At 40.2% G+C, this 26,391-nt stretch overlaps 1 protein-coding gene across 14 annotated transcripts in view; it reads right to left on the bottom strand.

Annotated features, from left to right (window-relative positions):
* The window catches only part of DOCK10 (dedicator of cytokinesis 10), a 299,156-nt gene that overhangs the window by 206,112 nt on the left and 66,653 nt on the right, over window positions 1-26,391 (bottom strand). For 6 of the 14 annotated variants that reach the window (XR_016231420.1, XR_016231421.1, XM_051849114.3 and 3 more), the window contains exon 1: window positions 23,773-24,834. The exons of 5 other annotated variants lie outside the window; for them this stretch is intronic. Coding sequence is in view for 7 of the 9 variants with exons in the window: in XM_051849114.3 (XP_051705074.3) it covers window positions 23,773-23,934 (162 nt within the window). In the remaining 2 variants the exon portion in view is untranslated. Of the gene's footprint in view, window positions 1-23,772; window positions 24,835-26,391 lie in introns of those variants that run through there. 3 more of the 14 variants (XM_051849116.3, XM_089328959.1, XM_089328961.1) reach the window with 1 other exon arrangement.

The raw sequence follows: 26,391 nt of genomic DNA, 5'->3' as shown, positions 1-26,391 counted from the left end.
ATGGCATGGTTTACTGCCTCTTCAAACTCATGTGATGAAACATGATGCAAGGACAATATCTAAGACATGATGAGATTTGTGTTCTAAAGAGGAAGTAAACAATTTTTTTTTTGACAGGCAGAGTGGACAGTGAGAGAGAGAGAGAGCCAGAGAGAAAGGTCTTCCTTTTTCGCTGGTTCATCCCCCAGTGGCCGCTCCAGCCTGCACGCTGCGGCTGGCACACCGTGCTAATCCGAAGCCAGGAGCTCGGTGCTTCTCCTGGTCTCCCAAGCGGGTGCAGGGCCCAAGGACTTGGGCCATCCTCCACTGCACTCCCGGGCCACAGCAAAGAGCTGGACTGGAAGAGGAGCAACCAGGACAGGATCCGGTGCCCCGACTGGGACTAGAACCTGGTGTGCCCGTGCCGCAGGCAGAGGATTAGCCTATTGAGCTGAGGCGCCCACCTTTTTTTTTTTTTTTTTTTTTTTGAAGTAAACATTTTTTCAATGAAAATTTAATACTAAGAAGAAAGAGAAGAAGAGAAGATGTTTTAAAATTAAAAATTATCCCTGATATTATTTAGTTATTTATCTATAGATTTTAAATCACTCTTGCACATATTTTCAGAAATGTCGCACTTCAGGATAAGACACTCAGTGTGTGAATTAACCATTTCTTTCCTTCAATACCATAAGGATGGCAGATTATAATTTCAAAGACACTTTGCTCTGAAACCCTATTTTGTTATGAGAATATAAATCTGAAAGTTTAATGAATGTTTTCATTTCTTCTCACAATTCATCCTTGGAAAACTAAGGGAATATTTGCTTTCATAGAGACTTCAAGTAGGGTCCCTATAATGGTAACAAGGTATGAATGATGATGAAAGAGTACAGAAATCTTTGGAGTAGTTTAATACCTTTGCAAAACTATTTCCAGATATGATAAGCTTACATTTCTTTCACATTTTAAGTGATGGTCAAGAAAGTATTCTGCATTATCTCAGAGTGTCCAGTGGCTACGTGACTTTATTGACATTTCTTCTACTAATGCCAGAGGACAGAGGAGGTTGCTTAGTAATAGATTTATCCCAGAAAGCTTCCCACCAAGATCACCAAGGTCATTTTTTTCTATTATTCCACCACTTCCATGTCATGGTTTCCATACGGCAATGGCTGAGGTCAGACAGTAATGACTGAACCAATCCCCAATGCACTGAACCAATCTCCCAGTTGGGTTACTTTCTGAGATCTTCTTTTCTCAATTCTAAATGGCATAACTTTTAATGCTCCTGGGAGTATACACTAAACATACAATGCCAAGACCTTTGTTGAGATTTAAAAAAAAATTAACAAGTGTATGCAGCTCAACATCATTGTTTCAATAGTCATTTGAACAGCACATCAAATTCAATCCTTTGCAAGGAAAAAAAAAAAACTATGACAAATGTAGACAATTATGAAGTTCATTAAGAATATCAGTTGGAGCCAGTGCTGTGGTGTAGCAGGTAAAGCCACTGCCTGCAATGCCAGGGTCCTATACAGGTGCTGGTTTAAGACCTGGCTGGTCCACTTATGATCCAGCTCTGCTATGGCCTGGGAAAGCAGTGGAAGATGACCCAAGTCCTTGGGGCCCTCCACCCACATGGGAGACCCAGAAACTGCTATGGCCTGGGAAAGCAGTGGAAGATGACCCAAGTCCTTGGGGTCCTGCACCCACATGGGAAACCCAGAAAGAGCTCCTGGCTTCAGAATGGTACAGCTTTGGCTGTTGTGGCCATCTGAGGAGTGAACCAGTGGATGGAACATCTCTCTCTCTCTCTCTCTCTCTCTCTGCCTCTTTGTAACTCTGCCTTTCAAATAAATAAATAAATCTTGAAAGAAAAAAAAAAAAACAATGTCAATGAAAGTCTCACATTGCCCAAACTTTTCTTAAAATGTGGAAGACAATGAAGTAAAATCTTTAGTTAGTGTAAATATAGAAGGATACGTTTTTATTTTAATATTAACAGCAGCAGTAAAAACAATGATATGATGGGTTGGGAAGGGAGAAAATAAGAGTTCTAATGAATTTCTGAAATTCGCCAGCACAGATTCAAACCCATTTTTCTCCAATTACTTTTATGTTTCAAGAACTATGAACAATTATCAACTGCTTTGCTTGAATTTAATCTAATCTTGGTATAAAGTTTGTTAAGTTGGCCTTACCTAGAGGGAGCACAGTTCACTCCTGTGTGTTTTTATTGAGCTAAGACTATTTGGCTTTAACTCTCCTTCTTCTAAACAATATTGGTTCAATAATGCCCAGGAAGCAGGTCTTAAGAGATGTAAATAGTTTTGGGAGATATAATAATATTCACATGCACTTCAAACACACCAAGGTTCAAGAAAGCAAGGAGGTGCTTGGGATATGCCTGTGGGGGCAAACACAATGAAATGTGTTTCAGAGACATAAAGACTTTTTGGTCTGGAATCATCTTACTTCTAAAGTATTGTCCAAAATTAATGTTTTACAAGAGTCATTTTTGCATAGCACATTTTAAATAATCTTCTTAAAGTTTCATATTTGAAAGAAGGACTAAAATACAGAATTCACAGAGTCCAAGCAGGTAAATCCTCTTACGAGTTTTCTTTGGTAAAATTTAGAAGCTTATTGGTGTTTAGCTGGATGTGATGAAGTATATGCCATAGAACTTGAAGTGAATTAGAAAAACTCTTTAAGTGATAAACTGCCATAATAGTAAAAGACATTTGAAAACCAGTCAAAATTTAATGCACCATTAGTTTCCTCATATAAATGATTCTTTAATATAGCTTAATCTTAAAAAATTTTTTTTTGAAACTAATACCCTTAAGCTTACCAGTAACTTTTTTGAGGGCTGAAAGACACATAAGAACCACAGGACTAAGAATAAAATCATGATTTTTTTTTCCATAGGATTAAGGCTTGGCTTTAAAATAGATTTATTTTATTTATTTACTCATTCATTTGAAAGGCAGAGCGACAGATAGTCAGGGGGTGAGGGTGGGAAGGAGGAATATCTTCACCCACTGGTTCACTTCCCAAATGGCTACAACAGACAGGTATGAGCCAGCCTAAAGACCAGAAGCTAGGAATGTCATCCTGGTCTCAGACATGGGTAGAGAGGCCCAAGTACATGGGTCATCTTTTTCTAACTCCCCCCACACATGAACAGGAAGCTGGGATGGAAGCAGAGCAGCCAGGACTCAAACAGGCACTTGGATATGAGATTCCAGCTTCAAAAGTGGTGGCTTTATCAGCTGCACCACAACACCAGCCTCGAGATCTGGCCTTCAAATATTTCTAAGAAATGATAAGTGGTCTTGAATGTCAGCAAAAATTTTAAGTTTAAATTTGAGGGTGAAACACATCCTCAAAAATGCAAACACGGGGCCAGCACTGTCGCACAGTGGGTTAAAGCCTTGATCTGCAATGCTGGCGTCCTATATGGGCACCGGTTCGAGTCCCTGCTGCTCCACCTCCAATCCAGCTCCCTGCTAAAGCAGTAGAAGATGACCTAAGCCCTTGGGCCCTGCATCCACGTGGGAGTCCTAGATGAACCCCTGGCTCCTGGCTTCAGATTGGTGCAGCTCCAGTGTTGTAGTCATTTGGGAAGTAAACCAGCGGATAGAGGATCTCTCTCTCTCTCTCTCTCTCTCTCTCTCTCTCTCTCTGTATCTCTCTATCTCTTTAAAATAAATCTTTTAAAAAATACAAACACCACTTCTATCTTTTCTCTTTCCTTTCCCTTCAGCCACCATATTTCAAAATGAAAGAATACTTCAAAGACACAAAACTAAGGACAAGGATGATTCAGAATTATTAAGGGTAGAAAAGGCAACACATGACCCATTGTGCTCCAAGTTAATCCTACTGTGAATGCCCATGGCAAAAATGCTCCTCCTTGCTGTTTTATGTCAACAACTCGATATCAGACAACAAAGACACTGTGTGGTAGAGGTCAAGAAGTCTTATTATCAACTTTTGAATTTCTCATAAAATATTAGTAATTCTTAGGATTGATTTTAGAAAGTAGTTGTGTTTTGCATTTGGTGATAAACATTTTTCCAAACTCACTATCATTCAACATTTTAAGTATATGGATTAAAAGACTTACTCAGTAGCAAGTCCTTGAACTTCATCATGTGTGTGAAGTTCAAGGTTTGTCCACACTACTAAAAATGTCCAGATTTCATGCTGTGTCAAAGGAGCTCAGCCTAGCAGGTAGGAAACATTAGGTACATGCCTGCTGATTGAATGCCTGTCAAAAAGCATTCTTAGGTACCCTGTGATGAAGAGCTCAATGTTGACACACAAGACTACAATTAACTTTTCTGCCATCATCTCTCAGTGTGACTCTATATAGTTCATCATTCAGCCCTTCTTGGATGAATTTCTGTATCTCTTATCTCTCTGTTGAACCCTCATAGCACTTTGTGCTTCCTTTATGGACGTTACATATTTTTCTTTATATTGCATTCACTTAATAAATGTCAAATGCCCGACTGCTCTGATATTTCTTATGTATACAGCTGGCTGCTTAATTGCCTTTATTTCTCTTATAGAGTTACTCCTCATTTGTGAAGAATTTAATTTTTATCCATGAAACTTCCATATAACATTTTTAACTCTGAAGCCTTAAATGATGTTTTCTTAATAATTTGAAAATGCATAAAGAGGAGATTTGAACTGCATCTATTTAGGCTAGAAGAACAAGAATAAGTCATAGAAAACTATATATATTTTTACCAAGAATTCTTTTTAGGGAAATAAATTTCACTTCAACCATGTGTCTTATATATAAATAATAACTTTAAAAGAGGAATGTTTAAGTGCTGAGTGCAGTGCTACTTGGGAAACTACAATGTATTATTAATTGCGTCACTGTGGTTTCCAGTGAATGTAATTACTTGCTATCTATGGCAGAACTGAACTAATTGATTAACATTATCTTATAAAAATTCAAGAGGGCACAACAGACTCTGTGACGCCTTCAGATATTTGGCAAGTTTTTTAAAGTGCTCAGCCTATACAGCATCCTCTCAGCCCTCTCTCTCCCTCCAAATTGTTTTGTAAGACATTTCTTAAGGGCCTGTATATTCTTGATACCTAAAAACATGTGCGGGCAACTAGATATGCACAGATGGACGGTGCCTTCTCCCCCAGTGACTGCCTTTGATCTTGGCCTTACTGTCACCATAGGAAGATAATTTTATCTGATAAATTCACAACTTCACATTGACATTACAAAACACGTGCCTACCTTGAATGTACAAAATATCACGAAATATTTCATGGCTTGTTAAAATTTGTATAAGACTTGCTCTTTGCTTTTTATGCAACTGTAAATTCCAGAAAGTAATTCTCAGGACAACAAAAGGAAGATGTTTAGTTTATTTTCTAGAAATATTAAGTCATTATTTCCTCCTTCTGGAAGTCAATAAGGCTCTAATACATTGATCATTAATCTGATCACACAGTTTTTCTTTAAATCTGAGTAGTCATCACACAGCATCCCTACAAGAGAACAACTCTTGTTTGAAAGCTACAGAAAAGTGGTAAGTATGACACAGTAGAATGGACAATATAATAAGTGTCTTTGGAACTAGACCTTAACACTTGTTGGGTGTATGGTCAATACTATTTGATTGAGGCTGTGAACAAATATGGATAATTCCTTCAGTGCCTGAGAACTCAGGTTATAAAGTTACATAGCTCGTCCTGAAGCAGATATTCAAGTAAGCAAACTAGAGACTCGCATTTAACTATGTCACATATGAAAGAGCCAGGCTTGACACATGTCTCAGAAATCTTCGGTCTCAAACACTGTAGGTGCTAAAGCAACTAAGACCTTGTTAAATGCCCGAAGCGTTATTTTACACTCAGGTTGCTTTGGTTGCTGTTTTTCTCTGTGTCTATCACAGTCAGTGACTATGATAGGCGTCCCTTCCCGGTTAGAGCTGGATATTAATCCCAGAGCTCTGTGTCTGCATGCACTACTTCCCAGTCATGTTAATTCTGTCATTGAAAAGACCTCCTGTTGCTCACCTACATGCTCTGTGTCATATAACTCCGTTGCATACAAAAAGAGAAAACTACATATAAATAGATGTGATTGATGGCACAAGTAGGGACTTAAGTGTATGACTATGTGGAAGAGGTTTGAGAAAAATATCTCAATTTTTTTCACTTTTTATCTTACACTGATTTGCAGCAAAAGTGTTAGATTTTGGATTTCAGAATTTTGGGTTAGGAACACTTAATCTGCATTTACATTTTTCACAGAGTACAAAGTCCTTTTAAGATTTAAAAAAAACATAAAAAAGAAAAACAGAGTTTTTATTCTAGCCTGCTTTTTTACACTTCTGTACAACTGCAGGGTTTTTATACCTCTTCATTATATATTTTGGGAAAAATCTAAATCCAAATCTGGGGCCGACACTGTGGCTCAGTTTGTCAATGCCTCTGCGTGCAGAGCCAGCACCCCATATGGACCGCAGTTCGAGTCCTGGTTGCCCCACTTCCAATTCAGTTCCCTGCTAATTCACCTGGGAAAGCAGCAGAGGATAGCTCAAGTACTTATGCTCCTGTACTCATGTGGGAGACCCAGAAGAAGCTCCTGGCTCCTGGCTTTAGATAAGCTCAGCTCCAGCCATTGTGGTCAATTGGGGAAAACCAGCAGATGGAGGACCTATATCTCTGTCTCTGCCTCTCTCTGTAACTCTTTCAAAAAATATTTTAAAAAAAGAAATCTCCAGTTGAAGTTTGAATTGAGTCACATAAACCTGAACTTTTGAACATGGAGCCAGACAGCAACTGGGAAAATAAAATACTGTGGACCATGATTATAAACAAAAGGGAGCATTTATCCAGAACTCAAGTGTGGATGAAACAAAATGGTAAGGCATGAAAACTAATAGAAAATGACATAGTCAGTATTTTGGTTGGCTGAAATAATTCCCCTGTGGGATTTTAAAAAGAGCACCAGAAAATAAGCTCTGGGAACTAAGAATAGTTTAAAGCTTTTGACTCCTAAGACCACAAGGAATGTGAATCAGCACAGGCCTATCTGAGGCGGGGCAGGTGCTGGGGCTAAGCAGGCATTTGTCTGCCAGGAAGAGCTTTGCTTTGGTGTGAAAGGTGTGAGGCCTAAGGCTCACCTCCGTACAGTCTTGCTTCCTGCAACCTCCCCAGCTGTGACTTCCAACTTCCCACTTACTATGTGGCTTTCAGCCCATGGGCCCCTCTGATTCATTTCATATTGGGTATCTGATAGTCTTTGTAAAAGGAAACAGTAAATGAGGTGATACATGCTAAGATGTATTAATTTTAGAAATTGTTATTTGAGAGGGAGGGGGGATGAAGAGACACACAGAGAGACCCCTATCTATTGCTTTATTCTCCAAATATTCATAATGGCTGGGCTGAATTGGGGCCAGAGCTGGAAGCCAGAAACTAAATCCAGGTCTTCTACATGGGTGGCAGAGACCTAACTACTTGAGCTATTATGGCTGCCTCATAGGTTCTGGGTTAGTAGGAAGCTGGAGACAGGAGTTGGACCAGGACTCAAACCCAGGTATTCCAGTATGGGATGTAGATGTTTCTATTGATGTCTTAATTGCTAGGCTAAGTGCCCATCTAGAGATTTAGGAATTTTAACTCAAGAATTTTGTTCTGTGGTTTTCCTTTCTCAAGGTCGTAAACAACAACAACAACAACTGATTCATTGGCTAACTTAGGGTATAGATTTATTAAAAAGGGGACATGTGCATGTGTGAGAGAGATCCTCCATCTGCTGGTTCACTTCCCAAATGACTTCAATAGCTGGGGCTGGGCAGGCTGAAGCCAAGAGCCCAGAACTCCATCTGGGTCTCCCATGTTGGGTGACAGGAGTGTAAACAACTGGGCTATCATCCACTTCTTTCCCAGGTGCAATACTAGGGAGATGGATTGGAAGCGGAATAGCAGAAATGCAAATCAGCACTCTGATACAGGATACCTGGTTCACAAGTTGAGGCTTAACCCATTGTGCCACAACACTGGCCTCGGAGTAGATTCTTTTTTCCATTAAAAAAATCTAGATACCAGGCTAATGGATATAATATTATAGTTCAGTGAATCCAACAACATAGCTACATGAGATGTGTATATGAAAACATTTCTAGTGTATATGTATATGGATATAAATCAGGCCAGATGATTAAAGGCAATAGAAGGTTTGAATAATTCTTTAACTGACTGCAAAGCAAACAGCCACACACATTTGAATAATTCTTTAACTGACTGCAAAGCAAACAGCCACAGACACACAGCACCAGAAGCCACACACACAAACATGAAGCACACAGAAGTAGGTTAGTGAGGTAAACTTGAGGTAGAACTTGCTAAACCCAGGCAATAACAGCTGTACAAAAGCTTGGTGTCCTGTGGAACCCCAGGCAAAGCTGTTCAGCCACGATTTCTTTAAATTTTTCTTTCTTTACTTTCATTTTATTTGAATGGTACACACACATACACATAGACACACACAGAGACAGAGAGGGAATTTTTTTCCATTGTCTGATTCTCCCCAAATGCCTACAACAGTCAGGACTAGACCAGGCTAAAACCAGGAGCTAGGGATTCAATCCAAGTCTCCTGCACTGGTGGAAATTATTTGAGCTACCACCTGCTGCCTCCCAGGGTATGCATTAGCAAAGAAGCTGGCCTCTGGATTGGAGCCTGGACTCCACTGTAGGCATTCTGTTTGGGATGCAGTTGTCCCAAACGGCATCTTAACCACTGTGTGTATGTCAACCCCAGCCATGATTTCTTTACATTTTGGATTTTGATTTGAGATGAGGCTGGCTGTTCTTGTCAAGGAAGTTGTTAATTTTTTTTTTTTAATTTTTAACTGATCCCTAAAAACTGTACTTATTTGTGGGGTACCTTTTGATAAACCTATACATTGTGTAGTCTTCAAATCAAGTATTTTGTTTTATTTTATTTTTAAAAATATGCTTTTTACTTATTTGAAAGGTAGAGTTATAGAGAGAGAGGGAAGAGACAGACAGAAAGGTCTTCCATATGCTGGTTCACTCCCCAAATGGCCGCAAAGGCCAAGGTTGGTCCAGGCTGAAGCCAGGAGACAGCAGTTTCTTCTGGTTCTCCCACATGGATGCAGGGGCCCAAGCACTTGGGCCATCTTCTACTGCTTTCCCAGGTGCATTAGCAGGGAGGTGAATTGGAAGCAGAGCAGCCAAATCTCGAACTGTGGCTCTTATGTGATGCTGGCATAGTAGGTGGCAACATAACCCACAATGCCAACCTCAAACCAAGTGTTTTAACAACATGCCACTGAGTGAAGTAATCCTCTGAAATGGTAGCTGCAGATTTCTTTTGGTACTTGTCGCTCCCCCTCTTCGTGGAGGAACGACACAGGACCCTGCGCTGTTCTTTTGTCTGCTTGGCCCTCCCCGGGTTTGCTGCTGGTTCTTCCCGGGTTGGCTACTGTCCCTTCCCGGGTTGGCTGCTGGTCCTTCCCGGGTTGGCTGCCATCCCTTCCACCTCCGTGGAAGGGCGGTTCCCCCTGCCACATTCCCCACTTCCGCGGGGGAGCGGCACACCGCCGGCTGGCTCTCTCGGGGGCTGCACAGGTGTTCCTCTTAGATGTTCCCCTTAGATGTTCCTGGTGCATGTTGTCTCTCTCCTCCTTTATAGTCCTCTTCCACCAATCCCAACTCTGCTACCCACACGCTGAGTACGCTGCTCTCCTCCAATCAGGAGTAGGTCCTACAGTTTATTGGTTGAACTGGAGGCAGCTGTGTAGAAGCTGTTTCTCCCTTCTTAGCGCCATATTGTGGGAGAGCAGATGCATAGAATAAGTCTTAATTCCAGTAACTTAGTCTAGTCCAAGTTGCTCCCCACAGTACTCTTATGTATACTCAGTCATAATATCATTTCATAGTCCCGTGCATCTGCATTTGAGTGGTTCTAAAGGTACTAACTGGGGTTGGCATTGTGACGTAGTGGGATAAGCCACTTGCCTAGGTTGCCAGCATCCCATATGGCTACTGGTTCATGTCCCAGATGCTGCACTTCTGATCCAGCTTCCTGCTAATGTGCCCAGGAAAGCAGTGAAGGATGACCCAAGTGCTTGGACCCCTTCACCCATGTGGGAGACCTGGAAGAAGGCCCTGGCTCTGGGCTTGAGCCTGGCCCATCTCCATCCATTGTGGTCATGTGGGGAGTCAACCAGCAGATGGAAGATGTCTATCTCTGTTATTATGCCTTTCAAATTAATAAGTAAATCTTAAAAAAATAAAGGTGCTTAGTGTTTCATGACAAACCCAGGTATGGTTCACAATTTCTTTCTAACTATCCTGATTTGCCACCAGATTTCCTATACCAACTTCCTTGCAAATGAGTTTTCCTTCATTGGCCAATGGTTCATTTGCTTGCAAGAAAAAAATAAAAGCCTCCAAGCCTATCACATCAGCCCATAAGGATGTGCTACCACCCCAGCATCATTATTTATAGATTTGCCATGCTTCACTCAAATTTCAAAGCTAAAAGAAAAAAAATTGGTGTATGGAATCTTCAACTCAAAATCCATCAACATTCTTTTGCAACATCATAAGTGAAAACAAGACATGGTAAGGTTGCCTTTATGAAAGAACAAACTTCTATAAGGAAATAAAACGCACAGTGGAGGAATGATACACATCGGCATGTCACAGAGTTTTACAAGTACCCTTTAACAACCACACGCCACTCTGTTTCACACTTCGTGTCTGCCCCTGTTCTGTGAGCTCATTGCCATTATCTCTCCTTTCCTTGATCTCTGTCTCTGCCTTTTGATCATTTCTTCCAACAACTTCATCTGAGGAATACTATTTGGTTCATGAGTTTTACATTGGGCCCCCCTTTAGAGTAACTCCTGCTTACTTGATAAGTCTCTTACCTAGTATTCTATTTCTTATCAGTGGAGAACTGAAGAGTAGTCATGCATACCAAAACGTTTCCTTAAAATTAACCCCAAACAACAGGGGATGCTTCTCCTTACAGAAGTGATGCCTTTACTTTCTATGATGTGAGTGAGCCACATTCCTCATTTTGCACATGAAAACGTGGCAGCCCCCTCAGGGACCTCGGCATTGCATCAGGTACATTTTCCTCACACGTCATTTGGATCAGCAATGGCACAGTGAGTGATCATTGTCATTTTGCAAATCTGGATACTGAAGTTCAGAGAACTCCAGGGATTATTGCAGATTTCCACATTTCTCAAATAGCACAGCAACCCTCATTATCAATGTCCAAGTTTCCTCATTTTATCATTCTGTTTTCCTTACAGCCGTGTATTTAGAGTTCTGAAAGATAACAGATACACAACTGCTCCCCACAGAGAATTATGTCAACCCTTTAAAGTGAAGAGATAACAAGACAGTGATTTGTCTCTCTCTCACACAGGACCCCTGGAGCCTCTCCTCTGCTCATGATGGACTTTATAGATCAGCTTGGACTGATATCTGAAACTTAAAGAACAGCCAATAGATGAGCTTGGAGCAAGAATCCCTTATTCACAGAATGACAAAATTGTTTTCAATCCTAAGTGGACTTATTCCTCTAAGAAAATCAGAAACTGGATAGGATTCTCTACGCTATTGGCATTTATCATTGTTTTGCAGTTAGCGTCTATGTAATTTCATGTAAAATTATGTACATCCTTTAGACCTACAGCCTGTTATTTCTGGGTTAAAAAGAAGGGAATAGCATATAGTTAAAGAATGTGTATTTCAGTTTCAAGACCAGAGTAAATATTCTTGTTTTATCCCAACTCTTACAAAAGCCACAGGTTTATCAATTTGTCCCTTTGGCTCTAGGTTTCATCTTCCAGTGAGCCTATTGGAGTTTCTAATCTCTAACATTTGGAAAATTCTGAGCTTTTAAGAAAAGCACTGGGCCGGCGCCGCGGCTCACTAGGCTAATCCTCCGCCTTGCGGCTCCGGCACACCGGGTTCTAGTGCCGGTCGGGGCACCGGATTCTGTCCTGGTTGCCCCTCTTCCAGGCCAGCTCTCTGCTGTGGCCAGGGAGTGCAGTGGAGGATGGCCCAAGTACTTGGGCCCTGCACCCCATGAGAGACCAGGAGAAGTACCTGGCTCCTGCCATCGGATCAGTGCGGTGCACCGGCCGCAGCGTGCCACCCACGGCGGCCATTGGAGGGTGAACCAATGGCAAAGGAAGACCTTTCTCTCTGTCTCTGTCTGTCTCTCTCACTGTCCACTCTGCCTGTAAAAAAAAAGCACTGAACACCCGGTAATGCTGCACAATGAGGAGAAAAATGTAACTGCAAAAGATCGCAGCCCTGAGACAGCAGAGGGACACAGAGATACAGAGGGCAGGGAGGTTCAGTGTCAAGGTGAGCAGGGCCAGGTTGCACTAGGGGAGCCCATGTTGGTGTAGTGAGAGAAGTGTAAGACCACAGGAGTGAAGAGGTAGGTGCGAAAGGAAGAGTGGCTGTGGTTGCCTGTAGCAAGGAGGGAGGTGGGTACAGTGAAAGGGGTGAGCATTACTGGGACACAGGGAAAGTGGCAGTTACCGATTTGCAACTAGGTTTGCCCTGACCTCATCTCTAGCCTAGGTATCATTTTTATTTTTACTTTTCGCATAGTTGTGGACTTGACAAGGATGCCATTTATCTACTTTAGAAGAATTTTCTAGGGACAGGAGAAAATGCCCTCCTCCTGATGTGTGGCAGGAGGTTTCTAACTTAAATACATCTTGTTTGCTCACACACAAAAAATAACACATAAATTTTGATTCACACAAACCCTGTTATCAATGAATGCCCTGGTCTCCCCTGTCATAGCCCTACATCCTTTACAGAAGTTAAATGACCTAAAGATGTAGTATTGAGTTTTGGTTTTATCAAGGAAACATGCACCTATGAGAAGACAACAAACTCAGCAGTGTTTCTAAGAGGCAGTGTAGCTGAATGGCTGTATACAATAGTTTTGAGTTCAAAGTGCAGTTCAAGTCCTAACCAGATGGGTGACTTTGGACAGCTTCAGTACCTGTTATACCTTCTATATCTGACACAGCAGCCACCAGTCACATGTGGCTCTTAAGTACTTGAAAAGTAGTTAATGTGGAAAAGAAACTAAGTTTTCAATTTTAAATAATTTTTGTTTAATCTTAAGAACTGATACTCTACCAAGTTACTGGAAAATACTTAACTACTGGAAAATACCCAGGCTATGAATTTATTCTTTCAACTATAAATTTTATGAAATCAAAACGGTAAACAAATGTTTATGATAAAATTTAGCATTATAATTGAAGTCTTACAAGTATGAATGCACATTGGATTTTGAAAATTTGTTATGAAAAAAGATGTGGAATATCCATATTGATTACATATCAAATCAGTTTAAAATTTAAAATCACCACAATAATAAAGAAAAGTTAAGAACTGGATGTATGCGTGGAAGACAGAGGAGAGATGTGAATGGAGGAGGAGAGGGAGCGGGAGAGGGGAGGGTTGTGGGTGGGAGGGAAGTTATGGGGCGGGGGGAGCCATTGTAATCCATAAGCTGTACTTTGGAAATTTATATTCATTAAATAAAAGTTTAAAAAAAAAGAAAAATGGGATAATAATTGGATACACTGACTTAAAGTAATAATAATGGATATACTGACTTAAAGTATAATAATTTGGATATACTGACTTAAACTGTATCACTGAATTCACTTCTCTTTTCTTTTTGCTTTCTGAAAGATAGTTCTTAGTAGAATCAAATAACATATGTGGGTTAAATTGTATTTCAGTTGGTCAGAGCTACCATGTTTATGTTTTAATTTCCTCCCCAGTGATAGGAGAATAAAAATAACCATTTCCTCCAGTGGTTGTTGTGGCAACCGGAGAAGATCACTGTGAAAAGTTTTCAGGGAAGTGCCTGGGAATAGCTGGAAGTGCTCAGCAAAGAGCTACTCCCTGTCAACACTATTTCCACGTCTACTCCTTCCAACTTCTAAAACAGAATTCCAGTGTTTTCCATGGGTTGCTGGGTTGGTTCTCATAAGGTGTATGAGAGGAAAGAAGGCCAGTGAATCCCGTGGGTCCCCGGGCTGGGGCTGGGATGTTGATAACTTGTCAAGTGAATCCTCATTCCTTCCACCTCACAGATTTCTCCTTCAGACCTTGATGACCCCTGACAGGTGACTTGCATTAATTATTCATTCTTTAAACCTTTTATTGTGTACTTATTTGTAGAAGAATCCAGACTTGGTAATTTGGAATTCTTGTGTCTTAACAGATACAAATGTGTAATAACATCTCTTCACATCAGAAAGCTCTGAAATAACTTGAAAATCACAGAGAACAAATAATCCATTCCCACTTTTCTCTCCTCCTCTCTGTCTTCCATGCATACACCTAATTCTTAACTTTTCTTTATTATTGTGGTGGTTTTAAATTTTAAAAGAGATTTTAATCTTTGCTTTTTTTTTTTTTTTTTTTTTTTTTTTTGACAGGCAGAGTGGACCGTGAGAGAGAGAGAGACAGAGAGAAAGGTCTTCCTTTGCCATTGGTTCACCCTCCAATGGCCGCCCCGGCCGGCGCGCTGTGGCCAGCGCGCTGTGGCCGGCACGCTGTGGCCGGCGCACCGCACTGATCTGATGGCAGGAGCCAGGTACTTATCCTGGTCTCCCATGTGGTGCAGGGCCTAAGCACTTGGGCCATTCTCCACTGCACTCCCTGGCCACAGCAGACAGCTGGCCTGGAAGAGGGGCAACCAGGACAGAATCCGGCGCCCTGACCGGGACTAGAACCCGGATTAGCCTAGTGAGCCGAGGCACAGGCCAATCTTTGCTTCTTACAATTTCTAAATTTGGAATAATTTGGAGAGCCAAAATTATGAAATATTTTTATATAAACAGTGAAAACAGAAAGAAACCAAAAATTTAATTTCAGAAGAATAGCAGTGGATTACCATAGAAGAGAAACTGAAGTCTTCTCTTTGAATAATCTGCTTTTATGCTAACCTATTCAATTATTATTATAGTGTTCTGGTAAATAACCTAGCTTTGAATTTCCATTTTCTCACATTGTATGAAGCACAAATTGAATTTCCTTTAAGCAATTCAGCTTTTTTTCCAAAATAGCTCTTTAAATAAATTAAATTTGTGACTTTTCCTTACTTTTACAAGACAATAAAAGCAACAATAATAGTTAAAACTTAGCAAGTTCTTATGGAGTTAGGTTCCAAGTTGTATTCACTCATTGGATCCTTAAATAACCCTGTGAAACAGTGTGACAGACAGAATCACAGCCCCCTAATAAGGTTTATATCATACCCCCAAGCACCTGTGAGTATTTTATTTACATGATAAGGGGGAGACAAGGCTATAGATAGTATTCAGGTTTTCAATAGGCTAACCCGGAGATGGGGAGTGGGTCTTGGATTATTCACGTGAACTCAGTGTCATCTCAAGGGTCCTTATGAGTGAAAGGGCAAGTTACAGAATTGGGAGTCAGAGTCAGTTTAAAGACGCTATGCCACTCTCTTTGGACATGAGACAGGACCACAAACCAAAAAACATGCACAGCTTCTAGAAGCTGGAAAAAGAAAACGGCTTCCGCCTGACAGCCTCCAGAAAGGAATTCGGTTCTGCCAGTTTTAGTTCAGCCAGATTCGTATCAGACTCTTGACCTCCAGAACTGTGAGATAACAAATGAGTGTTGTTCTCACTGTAAGATAATTAGACTCTGGTAACTACCCTCAGCAGTTATATGAAACTAGTCCAGATAGGCATCCTCATGGTTCCTATTTTGCAGACAGGGAAGTCAAGATAGAAAGTTAAATAGCTGACCCTCACAACCAGCATGTGCTTATGTAGAAGATTCAGACCCATGCATTTTGTCTCTAACCCATGGCAGAAAAAATGAGATTTGGGACTGGCACAGGGCACTCTCCCACATGGTTTCTTTGTGTGGCATGTTCTGCCCTTCTGTCTTAGAATCTAGTCATTCTGAAGGTCTCAGCACCATTGCCACTTCCTTAGGGGAAACCTACTCCGATTGCTTTGATGCAGTCAAATGCAGCCTTAGAGTAAGATGTAAGTCTTCTTAAAGTACTTATCATGATTGCAATTTTACATTTGTGTGAGTTTTGTCTGTCTTGCTCCATGGGAGCAAGGTAGCAGCTCCTGTCATCTATACCTTGCTAAGTGCCAGATGCAGATGACTCTCAGTTGTCTACTGAATTTCTGACCCACAGACCATCTAACAATGACAAATTCACTGGGCGCATATTGGATATGTTGGTTTAAAAAAATAAAATAGGCATCAGCAGAAAAAGCAGATTTGGGAAAATGAATTTCAACAATTTTGAGAATTAGTCCCTATCCAAGGAAATCAGCTCTATAAAAATGAAATCTGAGAACATAAAAAAAAATCCAGAAGAATTGTTGAAGCAAGACAGAAATACTGTGCTCATGTTTGATTTACCAAAAGATACATTGTATCCTCAAATGCATTAATCAATTTTCTCAAGATATCATTGTATTAAAGGCTGGTGTTTAGGGATAAGCCTAAAACCATTTTCCAGAAAAAAAGAAACAAAAACAAAACATACTGGAGCTTTTCTGTATTTGATTAAATTCTATTACCAGTAATTTGAATTTATACTTCTTCTAATAATCTGTGCATTTCTACTTGGTAATATAATCTTTTTAAACTTCATACTATGGCCTCTCCTGAAACACTGAAGATAGAACATTCAGTGTATTTTTGATATATATTTGTCCATACAGAGTTGACATTGAGTATTGTTTTCAGTGTGAGTGTCTCTATATGAGCCCCAACCACCAAAATGTACATTGGATTTTCTGTTTTTTGTTATCACTGTGTTACTTTTAAATGTTGTCTTTTAGATTTTGTATACTTTTAGACTTGTATTTTTTGTTCCTTATCGTTTCTAGATTTTGCATAATTTGAAAAACCAGAAAGATTCAGGATTACCTGGATGAGATGATACCAGGTAGATGATCTGTGTTGCTAACTACTAGGGCTGTGTTCAGATTTAATTAATTTGATTAATTTTATACTCATGGGGAAACCATTCAATTTCTGTGGCTTTGAGATTCAACTCAAAATCAACTCACATGGAAAAATAACTGGCAGTGATTCTCTGTACTTTTTATCTCCATGTTACACCTATCTACAACAGACCACTGAATCTCCCCCTCTGTTCTGTGAGCTTCCTTTCCCAAGGGAATCTTCCATCCATACATACAAGATTCAACCTCAATAAAATGAAACTAAACAGTAATTCTTGCTTTAGAGAATTTGGAAGTTGTTCCCTCCTTCTAAATCTACTCAAAAAGATGAACCTGGAAAAACTGTTAAAATTCCTTTGATAATAACATTTTATTAGATTAGAAGTTAGATAGGAAGTTATTTCATTTTCTTTTGAAGTGATTCCCAAAGTACATCCCTCCCTCATACAAATTTTATTCATGGGACACATATGTAATCAACTGCACATTCCAAAGATACAGAGCCATTATTTTCATACATAATACATTTCCTTTATTTAGCTGCTTTTCTCATCTTAGGTCCTCAATGTACTGTGAGAAGGAAGAAAGGATTATTGTGCCTGTCCTAGAAGAGAGGACCCAAATGTAGAAATTCATTGAAGGACAAAAAGTATATGAGGTAGCGTCTGACCTCAGCTTAGTGGTCTGTTTTTGGCCACGTTCACTGTACCATCTTTTGGAATGAATGTGGAACAAATACAGGAAAAACCTACTGTAAACGGCCTCTTCCTATTGCTGAGTGGATCACCTGAGTTATCCAGCAGAAATAGATTCTGATCAGCATGGTGGCCTGTAGTGGATCTTTGGGACAGTGAGTTAAGCTTCAAATCTGCAAGACTCCTTGTGGTATCCTAATTAGTTTACAGTGTGATTCTATGAAAATAAATAAATACTCTGAAAGGACAGATAATTGTCCACATTTAGCAGACTCAGAGAAATGAGTCAGCATGTCCAGATCATCTGGGCTTTATTAAGTGACAGATTTGACACTCAGACTCTAGGATTTCAGACTCCAATCAAGGATTCGTTGTTCAAAATTTTCAGACCTTCAGGTGAACAACTGGCACCTGGGGAAAAGTCCAGGTTCCTTTGTATCTGGTCATGCACAATGGTAAATCTGTTGTAGAGGTCAAAGTTAAAAAAAGATTCCTTTGTAGTCGAGGCCACATCATTCACCAAACAGGCATCGGAGGAGCAAACATTTTCCGTAAATGCTCAGACTAACTACTTCAGGCTTGGCTTGCCAAAAATGGTCTCAGTATCTTCTCTTCCACCCTCTTTCTCTTCTTCTTCACCCTGCTGTTTCTCTCTTTTTTGTTTAGTTTTATGCCACTTTAAATTTTTTTTTAATTTTTAAGTTTATTTTTTTATTTTTGAAATGGTGAATATTGACAAGAGATTGTAAGTTCTACCTGCAAGAGTATGTCATAAGACATGTCTTTTGTAGCTATTTATCTCAACTATGGGAATTCTGAAGGAGGAAAATGTACAGAACATGTGCAAAGTGCTGTGTTAAATAGATATACTTTGCAATTATATATTTAACTGTCATGCTGAATATACTTGTGGGTTTGATAACCATTTACTTTAGCTAATGCAAATTGTCTTGCTAGCATTTTGCTTTGTAAATTGGGGTTACAGTTTTTTTTTTCCTGTTCTAATCACACTCTTTCAAACTTAACAACTTTGCTGTTTTCCATTTATCATTCCTAGTTCATGTGGTGTCTGGCTGCTGGCAGAATTCACTCTGAACCAGCCTGAGTACTGGATCTAACAATTCTTGAGCACTAGAGGATGACTGGTCATAGAGATCTTGGGACAATAACTAGAAAATCCCCTTGCTCTGAAAGGTGTGTTGCAGAATATGCAAATCCCTTCCAATCACAGAAGGGATTTCAGTTCCCCAGCTTACCACAAGTTTAGGCTATTGTTGTTTTCCTCTGTCTTTGCTCAAAATTAAACACAGAATCATGTGAGGCTTAATATATGCACCATTTCCTTTGCATTCCCAAATGTACATTTTATGGTTGCTACTATTGAAGACCCCTCAAAATGCTCATGGATTCCATAGTTCTTCACTTTTGAGCAGAGACTTATGAGTCTGGTGTGCAAGAGTTGGTCCTATAGCCAGAATGAGACCAGCAGCCTGCTTGGTGTTTACTTTCATTCTTTTGTGTCACTTTTATCCTGAAAAGTGTGAGTGGATAAGGACTCTTTTATGTAGGGGGAAGAAAAAGACTTAAAAAAAGAAGTCAGTATCCAGATGGTTTTAAGTAAATGACATAAGAAATTTTAGATATTAGTCAGAAAACTGTAGATCCACGTAAGTTGAACAGTGTTTGAGAACTTTTAACAAAAATAAAATAAAGAAGAAAAAATTCCATAAAATGGTTTTGATTTATTCTCTCAATGAAAAAAAAAATAGCTACTTTTTTTGGATGAGAGATAAATTAGAGCTTTGAAGGCATGTCTTCATTTTTTTCTAGTTCCACTTGACTAGATTTTTAATAGGCTGCTGTAATAGCACCAGAGATTAGGATTCACATCTCCCTTAAAAATACTAAAGGCCCATAAGTGCTTGATGATGTTTCACAAAGTCACCCCACTTTATACCACACAGCCAAACTACAGTCATGCACCCCAAAGCTTATCTATGTGGGAAGACTCTAAGCTGGACTGTAGGAATGAGTCTTTTTGGTACAACCTTCTATGATGAAGTCTTGAGTGCCAAAACCTTCCAGGGATACCAACACTGAAACCTTTGTATCTATCTTGGAAGCTTTCTTCAGCCTTGACTTACTCTAGAACATTTCAACTGAGAGTCAAGTTGGTAGCTTTATCAACTGAGCTTTTCACATTAGTGCCAGCTGCTTAAAAATGTCAAGCAGCCAACAGATATTTAATTTACTAGTCTATAAAAGGCACGTGGTGGGCACCACATGGGCAAATTGTAGGGTTAGTTCTTGCCCATACTTAGATTCTGTCTGAGAGTGAGATAAGAAAAGGTATATGAATAGTAAAGTAAATAACAGTTAAAGTTTTAAACATGATTATCTGCCAAATATAGACATCGTAGATTAGAAGAGAGGGTTCATTTATTTATTCATCAAACTTTTACTGGTATTTACATTGGACCAGACATTACTCCTTCCTATAGAGTTCCTTGAAACTAAAACTTAAATAGCCAACTTCCTGCTTTACATCTCCATGTAGGAATCTAACGGGCTTTGCAAATTCAGCATTCTTATACTGAGCTTTGTTTCCAAACTTTCCCCTCCTATACTCTTTGCCATTTGAATGGCAACTTGATCCTTCTGGATGTTCAAGTGGAAAACATCAGTCAACCTTGACCCCTTTCTTTTTCTCATGCTTTATATTCAATTCATAAGCAGATTCTGTTTTGAAATATTTCCAGAATTTAGCCACTTCCTAGTACCTAGTCAAATGCCACCCCACACAGCCTTACCTGGTAAGTACTCTTACTCTCTCTCTCTTTTTTTTTTTTTTTTTTTGTCAATGAAGAAATGAAGACCCAAAGAAGACAAGTCACTAGTCAAGATCCTATAGCCAATGAGTGGCTGAGAGAGAACTTAAACGCTGGTGTTCTGGCTCGATAGCCCATGCATACTCTTAGCTCATGCGCCTGTTCCCTCCAACAGCTTCCCTTTGCACTTCTAGAAAAAGCCCAAGTCTTTAGGACAGCTGGTGGAGCCTGACTTGATTTGTCCCCCATTCCTCCCCTGATCTCACCACCTACTACCTTCTTTTTGGCTTACCCAGCCACACTGATCACTTCACTGTTCCTCAAACACTTCTTCCCATATTAAAGCTTTCACCTGGGCTGGTCCTACTGCCCAAGCTATTTGCCCCCGAAACTGACATGGTTCACTCCCTCTCCTTGTCCTCCTTTTTCTTAAAATGTCGCTTTTCCAGCTAAGATGTCCTATTGCATACCTCGCTGATACATCTAGGCACTCTCGTAAGGACTAAACACACACTTTTCCTGATTACATTCACACAACAGTTCTGATTTTATGGATGAGGAAGAGAAACAGAGATGTTAAGGAGCATGCTCAAGATTACACAGGAGGAAGTCAGAATTCCAGCCCAGATGGTCTGGCTCCAGGGTCTGTGATTGTAAAAAAAAAAAAAAAAAAAAAAAAAAAAAAGGTAAAATAAAATCAACCACAAAATATGGTGATTAACAAGCATGAAGACATGAGAAAAGAAAATCTAAGCCATTTTCAGGAGCACAGAGTCAGAATGAGAAGATGATTAGCAAACATAAGAACATTAGGCTGAAGGAGGACAGGAAGTGGAGTTTAGATTAACATCTTCCAGAGCTGAGTCATGTTTCTCAGTGTCATTCACAGAATCACCTGGGAGTGATGTTGAAAGTGCAAATCCCCAGGCCCCTCTCCTGACCTCATCTCTAGGCTATAGGAGCTCAAGCGTCCATGTGACTAAGTACTCCCAGGTGATTTTGAAACTCAGATTTTTAAACCCTCATCTTGGAAGACAGGAAATATTTTCATTGACTTAAATTTGTACACCAAGCATCATAACCCTAATGCTGGATTTGCCTAACAACAAGATGTACAACATGTGCTATCCACCTTAAAAGTTCACAACTTTGAGCCTTTGCCGCAGCTCACTAGGCTAATCCTCCGCCTTGCGGCGCCGGCACACCGGGTTCTAGTCCCGGTCGGGACGCCGGATTCTGTCCTGGTTGCCCCTCTTCCAGGCCAGCTCTCTGCTGTGGCCCAGGAGGGCAGTGGAGGATGGCCCAAGTGCTTGGGCCCTGCACCCCATGGGAGACCAGGAGAAGCACCTGGCTCCTGGCTTTGGATCAGCGCGGTGCGCCAGCCGCAGCAGGCCAGCCGCGGCGGCCATTGGAGGATGAACCAACGGCAAAAGGAAGACCTTCCTCTCTGTTTCTCTCTCTCACTGTCCACTCTGCCTGTCAAAAATAAATAAATAAATAAATAAAGTTCGCAACTTAGTACAGGGATCTTTGATGATTCTTGTTCATTTGTGGATTCCCAGTGTCGGGAATGGGTCCACAATGGGGCTACAATAAATAATTGTTCAATGTGTACATTTTGGTGTTGCCTTGAGGAAATTTTCAAGATGCACAACAGGTTCGCATGATCACATTTTAATCTCAATACAAGATTTTCATTATACTTCTTATAAAATTTCAGTTTATTTGTTTTAGCATCATTGCCTTAGAAATGTGAGCAGAGTAGAAAGTACACTGGCTTTTGGAATCATTGATCTATGTGTGACTGCTGTGTGATGTTAACAAGATTTAAGCCTTTCTCTATTTCTTTTATGGCCTCATTTAGTTTTATTAAAGGGACTGTATAGACATAAGGATCCCTGAAAAAATAGGAAATGATCATGAGGTGAATATTTGAATCTCTGTTATTTTGTAACATATACATATTCATTTGGAAATTTACAGCTGCAAAATTGTATAGCTACTTAGTAAAGTTAGAGAAAAAACAGAAGTTTTCATTACTGACCTCAGATGAGCAATATATAGAAAGTGCTCACGTTATGAACAAGAGTTAAACTTGGAAACCAAAGGTCTCTCTGACCTTTGTACTATCTCAAGTCTTTTTAAATAGAATTTGTGAAACCTAATGAACGTGTATGAGATTGTTTCCACTTAGTGTTTTCTTATAGTGATAATCATAGCCCCAAATTCATGAGTAATATTGCTTTTTGAAAATCAAATATTGATTTGCTGAAGAAGTTGGCGTATGATATTATGGCTTAATATTCTATCACTTAGAGGCACCGACTAAGCCAAATGACTTTCCCTTAATAACTTCCAGTGTAACAGGTATTTTCCATTCATTATTTACTACATCTTTAATATCTTAACATTGATGCTTAAGGAAAAATTCAATTGTGCTGAAATCAACCAGACTTCAATTCATTCCCAATTTTAGAAACTTTAGCACACCACATAAATCCTAAAAGGGTATTTTAGTGACTAAGCAGATCTTTCCCTAAATCTAAAGGAAAAACTCTGTTCTCTGCTTTATACTTGCTGATCAAACAAATGCATGAAAAAAGGAGTAATGCTGTCTACTACAATTAAGGCACAGGCAAAAATGTAGTCAGACAAGTGGCAAGGACAGCTTTCTACTGAAAATACTATGCATTCCACAAAATTCTCCATATTTTCTTCTCATTTTATGCATAAGTTAAACATTGTAAAAACCTTGCTGTTGCAGAATCAGAAATAAAAGTCCCAGATAACTTAGTTAAGAGATCAAACTAGCAGCATCAATACATCTTGATTGGTTACATATAGTATAAAATATCCGTTTGGAGCTCTTTCAAATTAGAGTTGTAAAATAAACCCTACTTAATTCAACCAAACTTCAAACTTTTCTCTGTTTTTACAGAAATCTTAATAACAACATGTAAAACATTAGGCAGAAGAGAATTTCTAATAGACACATAAGTTGCACATTTTCATGACAGTTCTAAGAGAAAAATCAGTTCTTGGGATGGCAGAAACAGTTCTGCAAATTTTTCTCCAAACTGTACAGTAAAGTAGTAAGCTCTAGGTCACACATTTCTTAATCTAAAGCTGAACACCTAAAGCCTTAAATCACAACTTCTTCATAATAACAGTTCAGTCAACCAAGGCTTCTTTGCCAAGGATACCATACCATTATGATGAGGGTTCTAGGTCTACTCATTTCATCGTCACTTTCCAGAGGCAAAATTTCGTGGGATGGTTCCTCCTGGCGTCGTCTACAAATGTGTGGACAGCTCCTCTGGACCACAGAGCGAAAAGCTTGAAGCAGAACAATGCTGGCAGTGCAGCCCATCGCTGCATCCTGGAGCCTACGGAATAACTTCTATGTTGATGCTATGTTTGAAAAACAGTGGCTCCTTGTCCCTGAAACAGCCTACACTGCAGCTTGCAGCCGGCTCACTCTCCAATCACTTCCTTGAGCTCTGATCATCTGATCAGGGCCAAATAGCTTGGATGCAGAGATTGGAAAGATTGGATCCACGGAAACAGAACACACTCAAGAATATCACAGCGTTTCTTTCTGTGAGTATTTCTCAATACATTTTGAGAGCATGTGAGCATGTTTTCTGTTACGATGACTCTCTTTGACTCCTGGGTCAGAAGTTTGAATAAATATACTGTTCTCACTCAGACACACAAATAAATCACTCTTTTTCAGATTAAACAACTGAACATCGGACTTCACACTGATGTTTTCCCCAAGGCAAATGTGCATCATATACAGAGTGAAAATGATTGTTTTTATAAAAATTGTCAAGACTTCCTGGAGAAAATTTTACTCAATACTTCATTAAGTGATGGGAGTTTTAGTTTTCATAGCTTATAAGTTCCAGAAATGAAATTGGCTCATCTGAAACGTAGCATACACTGAATCAAGACGATTTATCAAAAGTATGCATGCGTTAACCAAAGCCGCTTGAGCGACACCAGTGTTCCCCTGTGATTCGCTCTCAATAATAGGGTTGTTCTGTTCCCACACATGCAGTTCTGCAGCCTAATACATTTTTATATTTACATAGGCGGCTTGTAGGGCTGAAAATATCTCTATTACAGAGGTCACTCAGTGAGCTCTGCCAAGCTGACCTCTTAGAAAAAGCAGCTGCAAGGCGTTTTCACATCCTATCAATAAGCAATCCAAGGCAACAGGAAGGGTTTGGAGGTCTGGTAGTTAAGTCTAGTATTCCCATCCTCCTGCTAACTAGTCACTTTAGAGAATCAAAGAGATGCTTAGAAACCACGTGCCCCATCTGGAATGGCCTCCGGATCTAATGGTATACTGAAAGAGAATAGCACAACAGGGGATACTTGTGCTAAAAATATCTTGATGAAAATGGATTTTGCTTACAAATGAGCAAAGTATGAAATTCCCAGTAGGATTCTCAATGCTAGGATCTTTCTTCCAAGCTATTTCTTTCAGTGTAACTCTTGGATATTTAAGAAAAACATTTTTTTTTTCAGTTTCTGGGCTCCCCGGAGTGGAAAGCACTTTGGGAAGTTTCAGGAAGGTTTGTTGTGCTGTGAGGTGTGGCCACCCCCAGCCCAGTAAAGTTGCTTTCACAGAAGCATCTAGCACAGCGTTCAATTAGGCATTAATTGCTCAGTAATTTGTCACAACACAGCATCGTTTTAATTGGTGTGTTTGCTAGAGAAGTGAAACATGTTTCTTTCTTTTTCTTTCTTTTTTTTTTCTTTAAAGAGGTACCGGCTGCCAGGAGTTTTTCATCTCCCTCTGTTTTGAGCAAACATATTTTAGTGCTTCTGGAAAAAGAAGAAAAAAATGCTAATGGTATTGGCAAGTCCCCCAACTCCCTCTGGACCTTTGTCAGAGTGCCCGGGTGCTAATCTAAACCATTTTTTTACTCCAAACAACTGGGGCATTTACTGACGAGAGGCTGCAATTTAGCCCGTCTGACTTGTGTGTATTGAATATCTATATATAATGGTGTCTGCCAGAGACAAAGCACAAAGTGGGCTTCCATGTTTATGAAAGCATCTTTTCAAGTAGGATTGCTCCTCTGGGCTTCCTGTATGTTAGTGCTCACCCTCACCCAGTCTCTCCCATACTCTGTGTAGGAAACTCTGTGTTAGATACTCTGCAGCTACTTCCTTAGGTTCTGGTTGTCTGCCCTTGACCGCTGAGCTCAGATGCAGCAAGGCCCTGATGATGTGAAATGCTTAGACAACCCACCACCTCCACCTGGAACCTCGAGGAGTCAGACATCTGAAGTACACACCAAAGACCTCACGTGGAAGATGGATTTCACACCCCAAAATGCCGTTTCACCCCTTCTCTAATGCTAGCTAACCTCTTCGGTGTCTTTTGTCTTTTGGAGTGAGACGTGTTGCCAGATGGCACAGTTTTTTGTTTTTGTTTTTGTTTTTTTTTAAGATTTATTCATTTGAAAGTCAGAGTCACACAGAGAGAGGAGAGGCAGAGAGAGAGAGAGAGGTCTTCCCCCTGCTGGTTCACTCCACAGATGGCTGCGACGGCCAGAGCAGTGCCGATCTGAAGCCAGGAGCCAGGAGCTTCTTCTGGGTCTCCCACAAGCATGCAGGGGCCCAAGGACTTGGACCATCTTCTACTGCTTTCCCAGGTCAGAGCAGAGAGCTGGATTGGAAATGGAGCAGCCGGGTCCTGAACTGACGCCCATATGGGATGCCGGTGCTTGCTTCAGGCCAGGACGTTAACCTGCTGTGCTACAGCGCCAGCCCCAGATGACACAGTATTTAGGGAAGCCAATGAGATGTT

The sequence above is a fragment of the Oryctolagus cuniculus genome, chromosome 3, assembly GCF_051225735.1.
Source record: "Oryctolagus cuniculus isolate XC-2025 breed Fujian yellow rabbit chromosome 3, ASM5122573v1, whole genome shotgun sequence".
Classification (NCBI taxonomy): domain Eukaryota; kingdom Metazoa; phylum Chordata; class Mammalia; order Lagomorpha; family Leporidae; genus Oryctolagus; species Oryctolagus cuniculus.
The sequence above is the reverse complement of the archived record's forward strand: the minus strand, read 5'-3'. Positions and strand labels throughout refer to the sequence as shown.